The sequence below is a fragment of the Ambystoma mexicanum genome, chromosome 6q (genome assembly GCF_040938575.1).
Source record: "Ambystoma mexicanum isolate Mex_15411 chromosome 6q, UKY_AmexF1_1, whole genome shotgun sequence".
NCBI classification, from domain to species: Eukaryota; Metazoa; Chordata; class Amphibia; order Caudata; family Ambystomatidae; genus Ambystoma; species Ambystoma mexicanum.
Genome location: NC_090937.1, coordinates 928498161 through 928521798, shown reverse-complemented (window position 1 = coordinate 928521798; position 23638 = coordinate 928498161). Strand labels below are relative to the sequence as shown.

Below are 23638 nucleotides of genomic sequence, written 5' to 3'. Positions count from 1 at the left end.
TCATGGTATTTTGCAGTAGGAAGACCATAAAGAGCTCTGTCAGATGGCAAGTAAGCCATTCTCCATTTTCTTTCTACCTGTTGGCGGTGCAATTTAAGAGTATAGAGCTTCGCTGTGAACCAAGGCTCAGAGCGATGAGACTTCAGAAGGCAGCACTTACAAGGTGCAAGAGTATCCGCCACCGACTTAAATGTTTGAGGGACTGTCGCCAATGTGCAGTGGGGGGCAATAGTACAGAACTTCAAGATCAAAGAACTAAAGTTCTGAGTAGAGACAGAATGCCAGCAACGCTTCAAGACAATCTGCCGAGATCAGGGAGAAAGAGAAACCACTGCTGCTGTAGAAAAGGGATCACCATGTGATCAGACCAAATGATAGGAAACGCAGGGAAAACAGACAGAACAGCAGGGGGCGCAAAAATAAAATCAAGGGTGTTCCCCCAACTGATGCATGGGATACGTAATCAGCTGGGAGAAGCCCAGGTCCGACATAATGGACAGGAATTGACTCGCCAGATGGCAGTTGTATTTGTTTATTGGAAGATTGAAATCACCCACAATGATCAGGTTAAAATATTTCTGACGTAGCGCGGCCACAAGAGCGGGAAATTCATTACAAAACTCACGGCCATAGCCGGGAAGGCGATATATCAAGAGAGCCAATAGAGTGCTGGTAGCAGAGAGTGGGATGCAAATAGGAATCCCATCCATATTCAGTGAATGGTTAAGTTGAATAGAACCAACTTTATAAACAGACTTCAAAATTACAGCTACCCCACCACCTGGGCGTGGCGAGCTGCAGTTGTAGTGCACCATCTCATAGTTAGGAGGAAGGGTTTGAATCACTACAGGCTCAGAGTGAAGGCCAAACCAGGTTTCCGAAACAAATACAAAATCCGGGCAATGATATTCAACAAGATCTTTCAATTTTGGGCATGCGCCACCAAGTAGTGGGCATTAAGCAGAAAACTATTCATCATGCAATTTGACTTTTCTATTTTCTATCAAAGTTGCACCAGGAGCATATGTTCTGTCAAAGTTAGGTGGGAAAATAGTAGTTGCTGGGGCCAGACCAAGAAGATGTGTCAGTGATATACTTAATGGCAGGGGAGCCAAACAAGTCCCATCTGATGCAGATGCCCATGGCCCGGCCAGTGCATGGACGGGCATAGACGGGCTTGCCTTAAGCGGGCCTTCAGCGTGCATGCGGCGCGCCCGCTGTGCTCGTCCGCTCCTCAGGCCTTCTCTCCGGCACATTAATGCCAGAGGGAATCAACAACAAGGCGTGTCTAACGCCTATAAGAGCAAGAAAGAGGACTCCCGCTGAAGGAAGCAGAGCTCTTCAGGAGGGATACATTACAGCAAAGCTGTCGCCGGACACAGCAACCAAGTAATACAATTAATAAAATGTGGTCAACAATCTTTAATAACACAGTAAAAGCAATTTAAGTAGTTAAATTGTGTAATGCTACGAGCGGCTTTAAATGGCAGTCCGAGGGGAGCAGTCTCACCTCCTGCACTTCATCTGGCATTCCCATTTCATCTGCATTGTTTTTCCCTACCTTCCCCCTTTTCTTTGTCATCCTTCCTCCCTTGCAGGCTCTTGTCCTCCTGCTGTACTTCCTCCTGTCCATGCTTCCATCTGCTCTCTTGGCCACGAGTGGCAGATACCCATGAGATGGAGGGGGTGGGGGGCAGAGGCCCCAGTGCCTTTCTTCGAATCCATGCCGACAAAGAAAATAAACATAACCTGGAAGTTCATTGATGGTTGCTTATTATTTGAAAGGGGCACCTGAGGCTGAGTCAAGCTTTGGGACTGACTGCCCCCTACGTATTGCACCACGCCGCACTACAGGAGTGCACTCCTCAGTCCTTTACACAAATGTGTGTAAAATTGGGATCTAGAATGGGCTTCACTTGAGCAAAAAACAATATGTAAATTAGGACTGTGGGCTTGCACCAACACTATACATCCGCATTCCTATACAGATCTCTGCAACAATTCTTGGTTGGTGCCATTTGTTTCTGGGCCCTATCCCCGCTACCTCTCCCTTTTTCCTCTTCCCACCCATGGTGAATACCACAACTCTCTTTCCTCTATTTACCTGCTGACATCTGCTCTAGTCCCTTGCCGTCCACTCTTCTCCAGCGCGATGGCTGCCAGCAACATAGAAAAGGGACGTGTGTCCTTTTCTAGTGTTGCGTGGCAGCCATTTAGTTTGTGTTTTTCAAAGAGAAGTAGGCTTGTGCTGTAATTGTTCATCTGATTCCCTCCAAAGAGAGCACTGTTAGCACTCCAAAGGGGGCACCAGGGTGCTAATAGCATGAAGCACCCAACATCGGCGTGGACTTGGCCGGTAAAAGCCCTAAGCCTTTGAAGGGGCCCTCGCTTTACTTGGGCCCACCCTGGCTCAGGCTAGTGGACCATCACCAGCCCAGCCTGTCTCCTAACGGGTGCTTAATGCTATATAAACAATAAATTCACATATACTGGTGGTTGGCATACAATACATAAACATTGAGATGGAGATCTTATTAACGGATACCTACAGTGTTTGCAAGTATTTACTTTCTAGAACACAGACACACGCATAAATGTTTTGAACAAAGATGAATGAGTTAAATGTAAATAAGTATGGCCTTCTGTACAGTTCAATTGCTAATGCTATCATATAACACTGTGTAAGAAACAAAAAGAGTTATGGCTTACAGAAACATTCACAGGAAATAGGGATAAAAGCAAAGAAGTATATGCTACAACAATATAATAAAATAAGTAAATGAAACGTTAAGTAATGATATGAAATAACTAAAGGAAATGTGAAGCACAAAGTTTGCGATTCATCTACACTGGAGGATCCCAGACAAAAACACATACAATAATAGATAGTAGTGTGGAAAGTGTGGAAATACCACTGCATACAGGAGCACTGCACAACTAAATACGTGCTCATTATCATTGCTCTGTGTCTCTGACAGCCTCTTTTGAATCTTTTAACATGATATCTGTGTTGCCCCATGTATTTATGTTGTAACATTTTGAGCGTTGAGTTGTGAAACCTGCCAAATGTGCTCACAAATACAAAACATTGTGCTAGCATGGAATACACTAGTAGAATAACTGTATACTTACAGACAGGCATTCTGAAAACCACCTCAATTTCTTCCCTCTGTGATTACAAGTCAGTTTATCTACTTCCTGCTTAATGTCGCGTGATACTTTGCCACAAAGAAGGGGTGGAGCACCAGGTTCCATGGCACGATCTATAAATTAAAAAAAGGAAAATTGCAAAAAAATACCACACTTCTGTAAATGAAAGGCCATGAGAAGTTCTGTATTGGGCCTATTTTAGCCTGATGAAACAATCCATTTCAACACGACACTTCGATGCTAAAGACATCTATCAGAAGAAGAGGAGTGTACAGGGCAATATATACATGTATGGTAGTCTGGCCATGTGTGTGCACAGCCAGATTTATATATTCCGGGTCTGCAATAAACCACATGACTTGTACAGTGAAGTTAAATGCTGCCTGTGTGCAACCCAATATAATCTCTGCCTAAACCCTCCGAGCTGAATCCATTGATTTGCAGAAGAGATTCTTTCAAGATCACTGGTATTAGGGCTGAACTTCTTGTTCTACCAAATTGTAAAGTAAAGTTGGGTTTTCAAGATAAGCAAAAATATGCAAATCATCTCAAGTGTAATTAATTACCTGCACATTTATTTATAAATATTGGAAGGTGTGATCCAAAAAATAATGAATGTTTTTTATGCAAAAAAAGAAGTAAATGTGAATTACTGCAAATTTAGGCCAAATGTAAGATCCATGAATGGACCTTGGTTTAAGGCTTGGAAATGCGCATTATCAATATGGATTGGCTGGTGGCGAGAACAAAGTTCGAGAGCGGCGTTAAACACATGCATGATTATGGCAGAGACCAGTTGAGAGTGACTGATCAAAACTACTGTTGCTATATTTATTGCAAGCTAATCTTGCGGTCTATGTTGGCATTTCCTAAAGACATATGCTGCTGCGAATAAAGGATACAGAGGCACCATCACTACTGACCATTTTCTTACACTCTCAAAAGGCTGCAGCATCAGCACCTTTTCCGTTATTTACAAAATGTGGAGTATAATACAGAATGACAATGTACTGCTTCCTTGCCTAACTGTCATGAAAATGTCCTTTGTTAACCGTAACTAATCTCTGTTTTCAAGTCTCTGCTGGGGCTGCATTCTTGTATCCCTGAATCAAGCCTCACTAAGCCTTCTCACAGCGCCTCAATGCCTGAGGGCTACAGTGTGCTTTACAAAAAAAAAAAAGAATCTGAAGTAACATATCAAAAAAATGCAAACACTAGAACTCTTCTAATTAATTACACCTGGGGCCTGATTCTGATGTTGGTGTAGAATTGGGCGTTATGTTCATAAATGTGTATTAAGCATTGTGTTAGTGCTGGACTTCGGTGATGCACTTCAGTCCGGAAGGTGATAGTCTTCGGCGTTTGAGATCATGCTGCAAATAGTGCAAAAAGGTTCTGAAAGTGCTTTGTGGTTGCATTTTGAATGTGTTTCTCTTTTAGCAGTAATATCAATAAAATGTGCCTTACTTTATTTCAAATTAGGCACATATCGAAGGCAACGCCATAGCAGTGAGCATATACAATGGAATACGTGCAGTGTGGGGAAGAACAAATTCCCTCCTAATACTTTGTTGTGTACTCCGCTGTGTTCTGCGACGTTTATTGGATGGAGAAGCCAATTCCACTCCTGCCCCATCACTCAACTTCCCTTCATAGATAAGATCCTTGAGAAAGCAGTAGCCACGCAACTCCAACAACACATCAAAGCCAATAACCTCATTCAGTCCTACCAATCTGGCTTCAGATGCAGCACATACACGGCTACCTAAAAGGTGATCGACAATGCCCTTAAAATCCTTGATGATGGCCACCCTTGCCTCCTAGTTCTCCTTGACCTCTCAGCAGCATTCAGCTCCATACACTCACCAACAATCTACATTGCTGCATGGGGATCAGCGAGATCGGCCTCAGCTGGTACAAATCCTACTTTGCTAATCACCAATAGCTCGTACAAATGGATTCTTCCAGATCACCAACTCTACCCATCAACTATGGAGTCCTGCAGGGATCCATCCTGTCTTCCGTGATCTTCAATCTTTACATAGAACCGCTTGGGGCCCTTATCGCTCCACACAACATCCACATCCATCAATAAGCAGATGACATGAATATCTACCTCAAGATATCCTCCATCACAGACATCCACTGGTTCAAGGACTGCCTCACATTGATCCAGTCCTAGATGTCCATTGCTTACCTGAAGCCCACACCCTTCAAGACTGAATTCCTACTGCTTACGAACAACACTGAACACCCGCATTTCCAGACCTGGTTCTCTGCTACAAACATTGATGGATTCAGGCTTCACAACTGTGAGGTAAGGCATGGTATCGAAGTAAGGCAGACACAAGTGACCACAGTTCAAGGGTGTTTATTGAACTTTCAAAGGGGTGTGATAAACGCCTATCTAAACCTAAATCTAAGATGCAAGCAAGCTACAACCATCAAATAATAAAGAATGCAGTCCAAGTGGAGCCGTGTCAAATTAAAAAGGGCCTATGCTAAAAAACCTATTGCCAATCCTTACTGCTAATTTACAAATAGTGTTGGGGAATGTTCATGAAAAAGAAAGAAGTGTGCACAAAATGATAAGTCAGGATGTTCGAGCCGTTGGTCTCCCTTCCCCACGTTTTCAGCACGGAGCAAGGCGGTTCACTCGAGCCAAGCAGACACTGTGGCTTCCTTAACACAAGGATACAGTTCCCATTCCTGCATCAGAGCCTTCTGTGCTCAAGTCTCTTCCATCAAAGCAGGGCCGGATGTACAAAACAAAAAATAGAAAGTTATTTTCTCCTTATAATTATATGATTTGGGTGTCTCTCCCTGGATCCCCCTCAGCCGTGCTCAGATCCCTTTATTTTAAGATTTCAAAAGTATTCCTTCTCGGGTGACTCACGGTTCACCCCTGATTCCCCTCAGCCGGGCTCAGATTCCTTCTTCACATTCAATTAGTCTCTCTCAGCCGGGCTCATACAAATTTCAGTTCACTTTATACTTCTTGAGGAAAGTATTCCTTCTCGGGTAACTCATGGTTCACCCCAGATCCCACTCAGCCGGGCTCAGATCCCTTCTCCACATTCAATTAGTCTTCCTCAGCCGGGCTTGGACCAACTGCAGTTCACTTTATACTTATCAAAGACTTTCAAATGTGCACAGGGTTTGGCTCTACCCGATGCAGGAGCACTTCAATACAAAGTTCCCTTTTTTACAATGCAGTTGCCCTTCAGTTGTATACCTTACAGAGACCTTCAAATGAGCACCCACGTGGCGGCGGACCACTCTGTACCCGGTATCTTATATGGCTTTTTCAAAGTACATGCACTCTTTAGTTTCCACTTGTTTGCGCCTCTTATCACATGCGCTCCGAACACTGTCCTTTGTGGATTTATTCATACAATGTTGCTGCTTGCAACCTTGGTTCAAACACAAGCTGATTTCATACCGGTTTCTCCGACTCACTGGCTGTGCTGCTTCTACTGCTGCGGCTTTCTTGCAGGAGCCAAGGTCAGTACCTCGGCGGCAATCGCTCCTCCCGGCCTGGGTTATCAACACGGGAAGCGCACCGGATACCTTTGATGCACAGTGTCGGATAGATCAGTGTCAATTCCCGGTCTTAGGCTTCTCACTTTCCAAGGCTCGTGAAAGTAAAGGTTTCTAGAGGTCAAGGGCACGTCCCTCCTTGCAACTGTCGCTGGTCTCGCCGCCTTTCTCCTTGTGTTAAATCGCCATCTTGGAACTGCTGCTTCCTTGTGTGCTTTTCCTCGCTCAGAGTGTCCTTTCATGCTCCGCCTTTTATCCGTGTGGGGAAGTGTGATGGGGGTCAGGTGTGTGTAATGATTAGTAATTGCCTGACCTTGCCTGACCAGGCTGTTGGGTCATGTTCGGTATACAGCGCTGGTGTTCGCCCGTTGTCGCTCATGATGAACTGTCTGCGAGAAAGTGTTTTTGTCGGGAAAGGACGGGGGTTGAGCTTCTAGGTATCCTACCTGGTAGGATGGGGAAAAGGTGTTACAGGAAGGGGGTATCGCGTCTCACCCTTCGGTGTCCCACTTCCTCTACCTAAAGACCCCTCATCCAGGTGATCCTCTTGAACTGGTCCACTGGCAAGTACCTTGGGTTCAAAATTGACAGACACCTCACGTTCAAACAGCACATAGCAAGGAAGACACAAACAGCTTGGTACCAACTTTCTCTCTTGCAGAAAATCAAGCCCTTCATCCCAGAAAACAACTTCAGATCTGATGTCCAATACTTGCTCCTCTGCCACCTAGATGGTGGCAATGCCCTTTTGGAAGGCCTTCCGGCGACTACCCTGGCACCCCTGAGATGTGTCATGCATGCTGCAGCAAGACTTATGAAAGGACTCTGCAAATAGGACCACATCACCTTGACCCTCATCGCACTGTACTGGATCCCGCTGCAAGCCTGTAGCATCTTCAAATCCTGTTGCATCATCTACAAGGCTCTCCCATGAAATCTCCATGCTACCTCGCTGAGAAATTCAGCATCTCCAGAGGCCTGCGATCCACCAGACGTAGGGAAATGCGTGGATTTGAACTCTGACGGTAAAGGAAGAAAAGAACCAGATGACAAGGCTTCTCTAACCACGCTCCAAGACTCTGGAACCTCCTCCCTGTCAATCTCCTCCCTGTCAACATCAGACTTGGTCCATCACTTCTAGAGTTCAGTAAAGAGCTCAAGACCTTCCTCTTCAAGAAATGGCTCTTCCCTAACACCTAGGTCCACACAACCTGCACTACCCACACTAACTGAGGCTCAGTGATCTGCTCTGCACTGTCGCCACCCCAGGCTGCTTGTAGGTCCCTTGCTACCAACTGTCCACACTGACTCCCCTGTTAGCTCCCTGCTCCACTTTTCTTTGCTTCCCTCACTGTATTCTTCCCCCTATGAGTGTAAAGCACTCTGATATGGTAGGCGTGCTTAAGTGTACTTATTGCAATAACATACTGTAAAAATGAAGGGATATGCCCCATGCAATGTAGCAACACTAGCAACCGTCACTGCTACTTCCCAAGGTAATGTAAATCTGCAACCATTATATGATCTTGAAAATGTGTCGGAATCACATGAGAATATATGCAGTACCAATACATTTACAAATATGGTGGTTCCCATTAGAGTGTCCTGGCCCTAAAGTAACGTGTCATTACAAAAGCTAAAGTCATGTGTTTCAATTAAGGGTCATTATCAGGAATCAATATAATCAGTGTTAAATACCCAAACTATCACACTTGCTATTAATGACAGATTTGGTATTTCACACCACTATCAGGACCCTTAAGAACTTTTCTTGCACCTTTTGTAATAAAACATCATGCACTAACGTCATGCGCTTCTATCAGGTCAAGAGGCAACACAGAGGGCCTGAAGTGGTGCAAAACTTCATGCCACGGAAGAAGGTACAAGGGTTTGTATTACAATTTTGCAGGGCTCTAAGGTCTGCTCCTCACTCTTGTCTAAACAATGTATTTTCCACCTTATGCCCCAGTTTAGTCTCTAAAGCCTATTAAACCCTGCTGTCTAAGGTTCAACTTTTCTAGAAGTAAGAGACTAATGACATTTGTCTTATCTAATTCCTACACTAGCACTACTCTATGCCAATGTTAGTTCTAAAGATGTTGTAGGGATGTGCCTTCAAACATTCAAGCTTTACTTGATCTTCTTCCTCTTATGCCCAGATGCTCCTCGACCTACTTCTGGCTACTATTATACCCTCCCCATGCCACTCTCCACCTTCCAATTCCACCCACAGTCTCTTCTTGTACTGCCTCATTTTGACCCTCTGATGTCTCCCTCCCTCTACAATCTATCCCCACCATCCGATATTACTCTCTCCTACTGCCCTTCACTCTTCTCTACTTTGCTCTCACACTTCTCCTGTCAGCTAATACTATCCCCTCTTGACTCCACTATTACCCTTCCCTTTCTACTCCAAAATGATTCTCCCGCCTCCACACTACTACCCCATCCCACTTTCTAATTTGTCACCATCCCATCACTCTCCAAATTACGTACCACTTACTCTTTAATCTCCCATTAACACTCTCGCTCACCCACCTTGCACTCACACTACAGTACCACTTGCTCTCTCCAAGCAATACATCAACCATTCTCTGAAATGCTTCCACGCTCCAGTCTACCGTCCTTCCACCTGCTAGTATCTTGGTCCACTACCTCCTCCTCCTCCTCCTGCCCTTACCTGACCAATCTAGCTTGTACTTCTCCACCAAGGAGGTTTTATATTGATAACAGTTTAGAAATGGGGGGGCTAAGCCATATTCCTTTCTTCCGCGTGGGGCCGCCATGCTAAAATGATGAGGGCCCACATTGGATAGTGTAACAGTTCATGTTAGTTCTGAAAAAATAGGTACAAAGTCTTTTGCTCCATTTGGCAATTTGTAACACTCTGTTGCATCTGTCAGAGCGTGGTGCGTACTGCAGCTGGTGAGCAGCGTCCCTGGTGGATGAACAGACCAGACCCTCTGATAGCTGATTGGATGGCTCTCATTTCTCACTGGCTGCAATAATGTAAGAGCTGGGCATGGTACTGACAATACCAAGACAGGCACTAAGGGAAGGGACAGGATCGAACTGCTCGATCCCCACCCTTGCGTAAGAATAGCACTGGTTTACCCTGTGGTAGGACTCACACCCCAGACTGCAAAAGGTCCCCATCATCTTGACAAGGTCGGACTACGGACCTTGTCACACACCTCCACTTTTTCTCCCATGTCCTCCTTGACCACATTAGCACTAGCTATCTGAGTATACAATGGTGAAGAGTCTACATTTTCTTGTTTGGTTGTCCTTGTTCCTCACAATCAAGATTAATGGAGCCTGATCAGGTACCAGTTTGAATTGCTGTCCTGTTAGGTAGTATCTTAAACTAAACACAAGTCACTTTACAACTAGACACACCAGCTCAACCATGGGCAGTTTTTCTCTTGGAGGAGAATGTTTCCTGTTAATAAACATGATGGGTTCTCCCTCCTGCACTTCTAATAATATGGCCCCAAGGCTAATAATCTGTCTGCAGGATTAATTCTTTGCTGAAGTAAGTCAGGGATGACCAGTACAGGGCTTTCACAAAGAGTTTTCTTTAAGTCCTGAAAGGCTTCATGGACCCTGGTGTCCCAACGGATGGTGCTAGGGTGAGTGTTGACCAGTTTTGTTAGTTAAGGGCCTGTCTCTCTCTGAAAAATTTGAATTAATCTTCTGTAGTACCCCCTACTAGGCCAAAGAAGGCACAGACAGTGGTTTTAGTGATAATTGTCAGTACTTGTTGGATTGCCTTCACCTTGAATCATAGGGGCAATACTTAACCATTGCCGACATGGAATCCCATGTATTTGATGAATGGTTGAGCCAGGTGACCCTTGGCTGTATTGGGGGTGAGATGAAATCTCTGCAGTTGGTCACATATGTCTGTTATGTGTTTGAGATTTTCTCCCCAGGTTGAGCTCTATACAACAATGTCATCTAGGTACGTTCCAGCAAATGTTCGGTATGGGGCGAGGACCGATTCCATCAGTCAGTTGAAAGTGGTAGGAGCCTCGTATAGGTCAAATTATAGTACTGTAAATTGAAAAAGGCCTTCAGGAGTATAGAGGGAGATTTTTGCCTTAGATTATTCATCTATCAGTACCTGCCAGTATCCTTTAGTCCGTTCCAGGGTGTAGACAAATGTTGCCTTCCCTAATATCTCCACTAGTTTATCTATACTGGGCATCTGATAGGCATCACATTTGGATATTTCATTGAGATGCCTGAAGTCAATATGGAATATCCATGTATTGTATGGCTTAGGGACATGGACTATTGGCAATGACAACTCTCTGTAGGGCCTCTCGATCACCCCTAAACCCAACATCTTTATCAATTCTACTTTATTAATTTGTTTTCTCCCTTCAGGCAGCATGTAGGGTTTGAGATGTATAATCGTCCCTAATGCTGACTGGATTTTGTGGACTATACCCTTCACTTGTCTAGGTTTCATGGAAAAAACATCTGGGTTTCTCCCTATCGATTGGGCTATTTCTTGGTTTCTTTTTATGGGGAGATCAACTGGCAAGGTGACCCCATGAACTTTGAAAGGTAGAGGTTTTTCCTGGGTGTTGGCGTTCCTGGGTGTTGGCGTTGTGAGGAATCTGAGGGCATCCTCACCTCTTTCCCCAATATATCCTCCTCTTTGGGGGCAGGGAAATGCCATCGCTTTTGGATCCTGATCCTGGGGGTGGATATGCGAGGGATGATCACCTGGGTGGAGGAGACTTGGGGAGTGGGAATGAGGCACCTTTGGATGAGACGTGGTATTCCCCATTTCCCTTTCATACAGAGTTAAATATTCCCCCAGGCCTTTATAGAGTGTTATCAATCCTGTTCCTATATTCCCATTGACGTTTACTCAGACACACACCATTTTGGTACTGGGACGAAGAAGAGTACCAAACACCACTTTGGTACTGGGACGAGGAAGAGGACAACACGAACAACATGGAAAAGGGGCTTTTGCAAAGAGAGTGAACTGTCTAGTTGTCAGAAGACCAATCAGTCTGGCAGGGACTTTAAATTCCCCAGCACCTGCGAAGAAGAGATCAGAGTGGCTGAAGCCAGCTGGGAGAGCCGGAGACACAATCGGTGGCATGTGCGAAGGCGAGAGGTTTGCAGGAGTGCTAGAGACTGCAGAGTTGAGGCAGCAGAAGGAGGATACAGTGCGAGGTGAAGATCCAGGCTGATCTGCTGGAGCGAAGCAGACGGGAGCCGAAGGACCCACAAGGAAGTTCCCGTCCCGCTGACAGCCTGCCGGTGGGAGAAGCAAAGCCGCCGAGCGCCAGCACAGCACAAATGTGAGATGCTGCATGGAGAAGTTGAACCGTGCCAGGCGGGAGACTCGCAGAACCGTTGCATGCATAATCCAGTGATTCTGCCTAGCAAAGGGGCTCCCGGGCATGGTGAGGGGGCGGTTGAGCCTGTATGAATTGTTGAATGTTGAGTAGTTTTGAATAACGACCTGAAAGAAATTCAACAAGGAAGAAAGCTGATGTAAAGAATGTGTGTGAAAGACATGGAACTTTAAGAATAAATATGGGGGCACTGTGGAGCGGCGAGCTAGGATGGCAGACCTTTCCTGAGCTCAGTACAGAGTGTGGCTTGATGTATACTAATCTATGTCTGATTGCCACTTTGATGAGATCTGAGTCCACACGCATGCTACAGGAGTTGCTGTGCATCTGCTGTTCAGATTGCGATTCAAGACGTGCTCTTGCTCTGTAGAAACCGGCGTGTCTCTTAGTTCGGTAGAAGGAAGGAAGGAAAGCCGCCGTGAAGGTGCTTGGTGTGGCGACGGGCACTGTCCCGAAGAATGGGGGACTGCAGCTGGCTGTGTGAGGCGGTGGTGAATGCTGTGCTTCCACAGAGGTGTAGCAGAGGTGTAGTGGCCGGTCACCGGATGGTTTGTGCCTCCTCACGGCTCACTGACATCTGGCGCCGCTGCCGGAGTGGTGCTGTGAGGACAGCGAAGTAGGGAGGGGGCGGTGACACAGGCCAGGCTGATGGGGCAGGTTCTGACCCACCTACTCGAGCCTGGAGACGCCGCAGTGAAGGAGATCAAATAGCAGGAGACGAGGTGAGATAGCAGACCTCTGGCAGAGGTGCGCAGACAAATTGGGCGACGGAGTGACCACTAGTTGTAGGTCTTTGGCCTTGGTGGGATAATTGAGTTCTGTAGCTCTTAAAGGATACGTGTTTACAATATTTTGGTGGGCATGATGATGCAACCTGTAGACTGACTGGGATTACTGTGGATATGCCGAACCTTTTAAAAAGTATATTGGCGGCGGTTACAAGGACTGTTGAGACCATTCAACGCAGTCAGTGGGTATGAGTACTGGGTGCGCCAATATCTGTGATAGCTACATAAGATTGGTGCGGCTAACCACTGTATGTGCTTTGGAGGTGGGTCCCTAGTTGTGCTCACCCCCCTGGGCAATTTCTGTGACACTGATTCCATTACTTGGTGAGATGACGAAGTGTGCTGGGTCTAAAAAAGGGGGGTGCTGTGGACTGTTACATCACACCGAATTTGAAAATCACCGGCGGCAGGGACAAGATGCCCCCGCGGGACCTACCAGATTTACATCATATACTCAAGATGATGCAACAAGGTCAATACTACATTGGACAAAATCACAACTAATCTATCCACTATATGGGTTATATGGGCCCAGCTTGAGAGAAACAGAGCGCATCACAGAGGCAGAAGGACGGATTAAAAGAGTGGAAGACAGCATGGAGTCACTACAAGCAGCAGTGTCCACACTCATGCGTGACATGCAGCAGTTTAAATCCAAATGTGAAGATTTAGAATCAACATGCAGCAGTTTAAATCCAAATGTGAAGATTTAGAATCAAGCTCTAGAAGGAATAATGTATGCATTATTGGAGTCGCAGAGGACATGCTCAAGGGCAATGTGGAGAAAGCGGTTGAAGACCTGCTAAGAGATCTACTGGGTGACCCTGGGTGGTCACCACACTTTTTAGTTGAACGCGCACACAGGCTAAGCCTAAACCCGGCTGCTACCTTAGCCCTATCATAGCAAGAATAATGAACTATTGAGACAGGAACGTAATTTTACCGGCAACGAGGGACAAGAAAGTGCTATAAAGGGTTCAAATACTGTGCACATATATTCAGACAATACTGTCACAGTGCAGCAGGAATGCTGCATGTTCTTGGGTGTTAACAAGTTGCTATGTGAGAGAAATACACTGTATGCCATGATTTTTCCGTTGTGTCTTAAACTCCAATTTAACAATAAGTCCTACTTTTTCACAGTCCCTGAAGAGGCAGTGTCTTTCATCGAAGCTCATATTACGCTCCCCGCTGGGCGTGAGGGAGTTCCCACCTGAAGAAAGAAAGTGAGCGGCGCAGAACTCAACGTGATGTTGTTGGCAAAGCTACTGTTGAATTGCGTGTAAATGGTAACAACTAAGTTCAGAGAACAAGACTACTTATTATTGAATTAACGTACTTTTGGGTACCCACTCTGTGCGGGGAATCTGCACTCCATGCAGGTGCCAGTAGTTGACAAGGGGGTGGGGGGGGGGGACTCAAGTCCAGAATTTGGGGGGCTTTGTGGGAGGGGGTGGGACTGCTGGGGTGTTTAGTTGGGGGTTATGTTCATGTTACTAAAAAACAGTACTGGGTGAAGGTTGAAATGAAGGAAACGGGAAGCATGTATACTTGGGCATACACGATTGTCTCACAAGCGTATGTATGGCACATACCACCGGATTGAAGCTTGATGTTACCTTGTTGTCTGGAATGTCCGGGGGTTGGGGAATCATATCAAAGCATGTAAGATTGTGGCCTATGCCAAAAGAAAAGGGGCTAAAGTACTATTCCTTCAAGAGACACACATGATGGGGCATAAAGCGGAGCAGTTTGCTAATCGGTGGGGGTGTCACAGATATTATACCTCGTACTCCACTAGAGACAGAGGGGTAATGATACTGATGCACTGCTCACTACAATTCACCTGAGCACCGAAACTGATGGTGAAGGGTGATACATGTTGGTTCATGGCATACTGTGAGGGAGGGAAGTTCTTCTGGTAAACGTTTATGGCCCCAACATTGATGATCACACATTTTATGAGAGGGTATTTAATTTGTGTTTAAAATATTGTATGGCCTTGATGTTAAGTGGGGGCAACCTGAACACAAAACTGTGTACAAAGATGGCTCGCACGTCAGATACTCTCAGGGAGATTACCAAAGTGGCCAGTGTTGTAAAAACCCACATGTTGGATTTAGATCTGATAGATGTATGAAGGGCGTTGCATATGAAGGAGAGGAGCTACAGGTATTATTGATTAGTGCATGACATGCATTCACCGATTGATGTCTGGTTGATATCTGAAACTTTAGTGACAGAGATAATGGATTGTTAGATTCTCCCTCATACTTTTTCCGACCATTCCCCAATTGTATTGTCATTACACCTAGAAAAGGGGGTCTGGAGTCGGCGACAGTAGTGCTTTAAACCAGCAGCATTTAAAGACCCTGTGTTTACCACTGTTAGGTAAGAATGGGTGCAGTCACACTGGGTGAGATAACACAAGACCTATCTGCTTGGTATTAGGTAACCAACCTTTTGGTATAGGTCTGTACTTAACAAGTTGGTAGTGTGACTGAGCAGCCAGGCCTATCTCAAAAGGGGTAAATGTGATTTGTAGAGTGGTACAGATGAAATCAGTCGATACAAGTAGCCAAGTAACACTTATACTCAAGGTTTCAGTTATAAATCATTATTTATTTATTTAACAACAGTTTAAAATAAGTATTCTTTAAAAGGGCAATTTGTTGTAACAATTCAAGTAAGCTTTCGGAAATACTTTACAGAATCAATAAAGCTGGTGAATAATCTTTGGATATGTACAATGCACTTCTCCTACACCCTGAAGTGACTTCAATTACAAGGATAGTATTTGCATTTATGTATCACACCAATACACTTTGTAGATTCTGGGTTGCAGAAAGAAAGGGTTAGGGAAAATAAGAAGGTTAGAACAGATTCTTAAACAGGTGATGACAACTGAATCCCCAGTGAAATCTAGCTAATCCTTTCCCAGCAGTAACAGTATTCAACAAGCTACAACCTATGCCAAAGTCAATGGATTTAAAAGAGTGCATTTAGGGAACCACGACAGCCAAAGTTATTCAGAAAAAGTCAATAGTTCTGACGCACTTCTTGGATCAAAGTATTTCACAAAGTCAGATGGTTCAAAAGAAAATCACTAAAGACACACAAGCTGTTATGCCGGTGCAGAGGGCGTTGAAATCAACTCAGAAAGCAAGTGCCACTCTCAAGTGAGACAGCACGACTAAAGGCAAGAAGGTAAGTACCCCCAAGCCCAAACAGTACTTCTGGTTAGAAGAAGAGTGGTCCAGCTGGATTCCGTCTTGCTACAGCTATGCAGACCCTACTCGTGGGCACAAGAGGGAGGACGTCTGGAGGGCTCTTGCGGCAGTAATCGGGGAGGTCGTTGGAAGCTACAGGCTCTTTTCGATTCAGCAGCACTTCACGGTTTTAGCGCTTCTGAAACAGCACTAATGTAGAACAAATTTCTGGTTAGACTTTCCTTGCTCCCTCGGTCCTGGACTCTAGTGGGGTTGAGATTTCCTGCTTCTGAAGTGTCCTGGGGCTTTTGGCCGGATTCGTTCTGCGGCAGATGTTGTACTCAACTATGGACACTCGACGCCTGGCATTGGGCTTCTGCAGCAACGGAGAGGCACAGCAAGTTGGGGATTGTGCCAAAGTGGAGTTAGTCTCAGGGTTAGTTGGTCCCACTAACCCAAGGGGAGAAGCCGTTCCATCGGAGCTTCTCTGTCAATGTGACACGGAGGTCAGCACAGCAGCAGGGCTTCACTGGGCAAATCAAGGTCCAGGAGAATGCAGCGGGCTTCTCTTCATGGTTTCTTCGTCAGATGTTTCTTCCAGTGGTCGACTCTGCTAGTAGTGCCAGCAACCTCGCCTTTTAAGCAGGTTTTTCCATTCATGTACAGCCTAACCTGTCAATCATGCAGCAGGGTGGCTGTCCCTCGAGGTCAACCAGCAAGCTAATCAGGACCAGTTTGTTTCAGGCACTCCTAGAGACAAAGGACAGGGGAGTTTCAGGACCCTGCCTCACAGCCTGTCCTTCCAGACACAATGGAGCCAGGGGCAAATAAAAAAGGCGAAACACACAAAGGGCTCAAATCTGTCTCAACGCACAGATTAAAAGCCAGGAAAGACCTCACAAACAGAAAATACAGAAAAAAGAAGACAGGGTGCATTTTGGCAAAATGGTCACCGATCGGTGCGGTACTGCAGCTGAGGGTTCAGGTTGCGGTAGAAAAGCACAATGGTAGGAAAAAGTAAACCACTGCCACCAGCCATTTAAAGTAGTGAGGGTAACAAAAAATGTTACATGAGAAAGTAGGATAAGGGGTTACCAAGTAACTCCCAGCACGCCCCATAAAATGGGGTGTGCTGGACCTACTAAGAGAAAAGGTAAGTAAAGTCAATTTCACTTGGGAACTTATAAAAAATCCAAAGGATTTCTCAGTGACACTGCACTAAGGGTGTGGTGTGTCTCCATGCAAAAAGCAGATGCCTATGGAGTTTGTCAGACTCCAAAAACAGTGAAAACACAAAATCCAAATCAGGGAAAAAAACATGAGAGAGTGAGAAAAACGTCCCACTCACTCAGGAGTTAAAATTAACAGGAGTTAAAATTAAAAAGTACTAAGTCCAGCAAAAGAGCTGGGGGTTGAAGGGAATTAGCACAGAAATGCAAATTCTCCCTAACAACCACTAATGTGCAGGAACAGATAGCAGTGGATTTTGAAACTAATGGGGTCTGTGGAATCGACTGCTACGTTGTGGCAGGCGTTCAAGGCTTATATGAGGGGTATTATTTTGTCAACTGAATTTGGAGTACTGAAAACTATTAGAGCGGAACTGTCACGCTGTGAGGCTACACTGTCAGGACTCCAACAAAAATATGCAATAAACCCCACTCCTCAGCTTAGACACGATATGAAAGCTGGGTTGGATGCGTTCAGGGAGGCTGCAGACAGCGAACTGCAGTATATGCATCAGCCAATGGTAGCAAAACGCTTCGGGGAAGCAGATAGGCCAGGCAGATTACTTGCCCGCACCACTAATAAAGAGAGGGCGACGACACATATCCCGTGCAAAGTTGACACTGATGGACACATGGCACATACAGACAATTATATAAATGCAGATTTTCACCTGTTTTATACTTTGCTGTACTCGGCCCAATGTGTGACAACTGAAGCTGAGATTGCCCACTATCTGAGTAAGATTCAGACAACGTTATTAACGGATGAGACCAGGTAATTACTAGAAACTCCACTCACATTGTACGAAATTAAAAAAGCTATAATGGACTTACCTAAAGGGAAAGCCCCCTGGTCGGACGTTTTTGGGGATGAGTTCTATAAATAGTTTAGGGACATATTAGCCCCTTACTTGCTGAAAGTGTGCAAGGAAGCTCTTGTATCCAGGATATTGCCAGAGACCATGTGTGAGGCAATTATTATTTTACTCTTGAAACCCGAAAAAGAGGTTACAGATTGTGGGTCTTATAGACCCTTATCACTCATAAACATAGATGCCAAAGTTTTTGCTAAGGTGATCGCAACCCGGCTGTCTCCAATAATGCTACACATGGTTCATAGAGATCACTCTGCTTTTACACAGGGTAGGCTGACAGCAGCAAATATAAGGAGGTTTTATAGAATGCAAGCAAGGGTCCCTAAGGAGAGTCAGACTGTTGCTGTGGTGCTAAATATGCAAAAGGCAGTTGTTACCGTTTCTTGGCCTTTTCTCTTTCGGGTGTTACTTAACTACAGGTTTGGCCCCTATTTCACCTCATGTATACGTCTGCTATATGCGCAACCATTTGCTCACATCTGTACAAATCGTAGGTGTTCCGCTGCAGTGATGTTGGGCAGTGGTACGAGCAGGGCTGCCAGTTGCAGCTGTTTGCATTGGTGATCAAACCATTGGCAGATCTAATTAGGGGGTGGTTTTGTAGGGCTGGCCTACCTTTGGGAGGGAAGCCTGAAGTAATTTCACTATATGCAGATGACATGTTGCTGCACATTAGAGACCATGAGCTCCATTTATCAAGGGTGTTGGAGGCAGTGGTGAAGTTTGGTAGGCATTCAGGGTTACATATAAATTCTTCTAAATCAGAGGTGTTCCCAATGACGGATCGGATATTACACGCAAACCGACAAGTATGGCAGGCCTCACTTGACAGAGCAGGAATTTCGTTACTTGGGGATAAGAGTTACGTGTACAAAAGCCTTAACGTATGAGCTAAATTACGGCGCCTACTTGGTTAAGCTGAAGACAAAACTGAAAAGGTGGGGTCACATTCCATGGTCTCGTGCTGGGACACTGGCGTTGATAAAAATGTTTATATTGCCTAAACTGTTATATTACTTTCATAATATTCCCATGTGGCCTTGTAGAGCATTCTTCTCCTAACTCATGGGTATATGCTCTTTGTTTGTTTGGGAAGAGAGATCGGTGCGTATGAAGTGGGCACGGCTAAAGCAACCATACGAAAGAGGGGGTCTGACAGCTCCAGACTTCGAACTATATTATATAGTGGCACTGCTTCATTACGCAATATACTGGGAAGAGAATGAGCGGGACATGCCTCATGTCCGGCTGGAGAGACTTCAGACAGGCTGCCCCGACAATTTGGTTGCTGGCGGATTACACATATTGTAACACACATGTTCTAGACCCGGTAGGGGCAACAAGGGAGGGCTGGGTTAGACTTAACATGAAGGTGAAGGTATCACACCCATATGATAGGAACCTACCACTCTGGGGAATGACAGAGGAGAAACCCACGATGAACAAATCTATAGAAAGAACATCTATGGGTGCAGGGATTCTAGCGATATGAGCCCTGTTTATTGCAGGACAATTTGTTGAATGGGAACTAATGAACTCATACGTCGGAGATACACCACTACAGAGGATGCAATATTTGTGCATACGGTCGGCTGCTGCGGAGCACTGGCCTCAGTTCCCGGCTGAACCTAGGCCACATGCCTGCTTAAAGTACATACTATTGTAATTGTAATTGGTTATTTATAACGCACTTAATACACAGAGGTTTCTAAGCACAGACCCGGGGATCGAACCTGTGTTGCACTGCATCGTATTGCTTCCAAGGCGAGTGCAGTGCCCCTGAGCTATCCTACCGAGACTATCACAAGGGGGAGATAAAAAGAGTGTTTCAACTCTATATAAACTAGCGCAGACAATGATAGGGTGTGACGTACAAGACAACAGACTGAAATGGTCAACTAATCTGGGAATTGTGATCTCTGAGGCAATGTGGACACATCAATGTCGTTTGATTAAAGGTGTGTCCCTGAACTCTAGGCACCGTATTATCAACTTTAAAATCGTGACATCTCTACGGCAAGGAGGTGGGAAGAGGCCGGCATTTACACATGGAGCGACATGTATGAGGAGGGAGAATTCAGGGATTTCGAATCTCTTAAGGCTGCCGATGGAATTCCCCCGGGCCAGTTCCTCTGGTACCATCGCCTCAAACAAACTGCTAAGAAACAATGGACCGGATGGCCGGAGGAGCCCTCCCCTGACCCTCTGCTACAAGAGATGCATGACCTCTCGGACGGCTGGAGACCTGTCTCCAGGCTTTACAGCAGACTATGTGATAAAACCAACCCTAAATGCGAAGATCTGAGGACAAAATGGGAGGCGGACCTTGAGACCCCGATTTCAGATAAAGAATGGGAAAGAGCGCTGATATTTCCCAAAAAAGTATCCAGGAACACCAGGTTTGGCCAGATCCAATTGAACGTTCTTTACAGGACATACATGACCCCACATAGGGTTGCCTCCTTCAATAAGACATCCTCCCCTGCATGCCCCTGGTGCGGGAATGATAAAGCAGATGTGATTCACATGTTCTGGACCTGCACCAAGGCGATGGCACTGTGGTCCAAGGCCAAACAGACCTGCATGGACGCCGGAATGACAAGATACGAATGGACTCCTGGCGAGTGCCTCCTGGGGACCTACCCCAGACCTAGCAAATCCAAGCACGCTGTTAAATTAATGGACATCTCATGTATCCTGGCTAAAAGAACAATAGCGATGGCCTGGAAGACGCCGTCGGGCCCCAGGCAAGAGAGATGGCTCAAAGAACTCGAGAGATGGACAACAGCTGAAACCAGGGCCTGGCAGGAAGGAATCACGAACAGTGGCGAAACCGAAGGTGGCACTTTGGAATCATGGAAGGCCCTCCTCAGAGACATACGCTTCAGCGCTGACTACAAACCCCCCTGAAGTCCCACACCACTGCATTGACACTGCTCGGATGCCGGCATTGGTGGAACCACCCCTGTGTTTGACCCCTCTTGCTTCCTGAAACTTTGGGTCATTGCCCCTAACCCACCCGTCCACTGTAAGTTTGCTACAACATGAAGACTGTTGTTGATTTGTTTGTTCCCCCCCCCTTGTTTCCCCCTCACCGTCTCCTCCCCAGTTCAAACCAATGTTGATTTCTTGTTGTATTGCACGTTTTCTTTTTCTTTTTTCTATCAAAACCAATAAAATACGTTTTAAAAAAAAAAAAAAAAAACTTTAAAATCGTAAACACATTACATTACACTACTGCTACATTGTCTAGGTTTGGTTTATCTGGAGTTAAGAAATGTCCAAGATGTTGTAGCCTGGATGCTGATATTGTACACATGCTGTGGGACTGTCCCATGCTAGGGAAATATTGGAGTGTGGTTAGGGGCGCACTAGATGAAATACTCGGTCAGAAGTTACACCTGTCAAGTGTGCAATGTCTTTTGGGATACACCCGGAAAATGTGGAAGGTACAAAGTAAATTGCAAAATGTGCGTTTATTAATAGCTAAAAGAACTATTTTACAGCGTCGGACATGGAAGCGTCCCCCCTTGTGGCAGGACTGGCTCTTGGAGATGATATGGGCTAACACCACAGAAGAGCTACATATGGCATCAATGCCAGATGCGCATTGTCCTAAGGACATATGGCACGATTTTCAGGCATATCTGGCAGAGTCCAATAGTGATTGATACGATAATTTGCTAAAAGATAATCCCCAGTCTCTTGTTATGTGTACATACTCACTAGCTGTGAAACTCGTGACTCGATTAGGGATTCCGGGCTGAATGATAGATGTATACCAGGTAATGCTTCATCGAATAATGTGCAACGTGTCTACTTTTCTTCAGGAAATGTATAACCAGTGCATAATAAAGAATGTTTTTTTTTAAAAAAAAGAATAAATATGGCCCAAAGCAGTTCATAAATCATAACGTAACCATTGAACAGCCTGAGAGAAAGTTGAAAATGAATATTGATATGAATCATGTGGGCAAAAGAAAACCTTACCAGATGCAAGGTAGTCAACCACATATGGAGAAACTGCATGCAAAATTGGGATAAGAGAAATCCTTTGACCTCTCAAATAAACCAGGCTTTACTGTAGAATGGAAACAGAGGCATCATGTGTTTAAAGGAACTTATGAGAAGCACCAAACATTGTATATCGGTAGCGTGACCTGTAATGGGCAGACCGTGTGGTACAACAACTGCGCCTAGACCAAGGACACAAGTCTTTTGAACATAAAGAACGTTTTGTGTTACAAGAAACCGACAATCAAAGATATTGGAAGTTTTATGTTTCAAGTGAAAATAACTTTTATTTTGTGAGCCATATGAATGGTACTCAGAGGAACTGCATCATATTCTTGTGAACTGTGATTTGAAAAAAGACATGAAGGGGAAGGGAACCCCTTTCATTGCATTGTGAACTGTCTTGAAACCTGGGGAAGGGAAAACTGTTGCAAGCCAGGAGCAGGAAGAAGCTCTAAACTTGAAGGTGAACACTTTTCAGTTTGATGCTGACATCAATACACTTTAAGTACAAATAGATGGGAGGGCAAGTATGGGTTTTGGACACAGACAGACATTTACTTTGAACTTCCTGACACAGACTATCCTTAATTTCAGTTAGGTAGGGAAATCACACCTTAGCTTAGGGCAAGATAGGCCTTTTTCCATCCCTTTGAACATTGAATAAAAGTTTGTATACCAAACTTCATTTCTGTTATCTGTGTCTACTTCATGATGCCTTCACAGCATATGGAAGCAGGAGGTACTGTTTTCCTTCCATGCCTACAGTTTAATTGTGATGGCTTCCATTGGTCGGCTTCTTGTACCTCATATAAGGTATAGTGAAGTATGTGTATAAGAACCTTGACGATGGCTTTGCTGGTGTTATTCTTTGCAGGGAAGACTTCAGGGTGGCATAGTCGACAATTACTAAAATGTACTTGTTTGCAAATATTGAAGGCTCTTAGGGTCTAATTATGTCCATGCTCGTTCTGAAGATAGGCAACATCATGATGGATAACTGCTGGAGTGGGTCCTAAGGTAGGTCATTGGGGAAGGCTTCTGGCTAAATCTGCATACCCTCCAGGTGAGTAGAAGCTGCTTAAATTGGTATTTTGGGTCTTCCCTCTCCCCAGATGTCCCGCTGTCAGGTTAGAGGGCCAGCCCCAAAACAGATGTTTAAACTGCATTGGTACCGGTAACTGGTGATAATTAGTTCCTTAACGCCTATGATTCACATCCACTTTTTAGAGAAGTCCCCTCTTGTCAAGAAAATGTGATGTCCTTAAAGTTCAGCTCTCGACTTCTGACACCAAGTTCTTCTGAGTTTTAGAAGCAAATCTGTTATTTGGGCTTTTGTGAACTCCACCAGCGCACGGTGTGGGACTTCTCGCTGGGACTCCCTCCTCCTCCCTCCCCCTCCTCCAGGGCCTCTGTCAACTCCCCAAACTTGGCATCTGCTTGTTCAGT

General features: G+C 45.2%; 1 protein-coding gene across 3 annotated transcripts in view; it reads right to left on the bottom strand.

The window, feature by feature from the left end:
• Nucleotides 1–23638, bottom strand: part of WDR17 (WD repeat domain 17) — a 2439098-nt gene that overhangs the window by 1237311 nt on the left and 1178149 nt on the right. For all 3 annotated transcript variants that reach the window (XM_069631441.1, XM_069631439.1, XM_069631440.1), the window contains one exon: nt 3133–3263. In XM_069631441.1, the coding sequence (XP_069487542.1) occupies nt 3133–3263 (131 nt within the window). The remainder of the gene's footprint in view (nt 1–3132; nt 3264–23638) is intronic.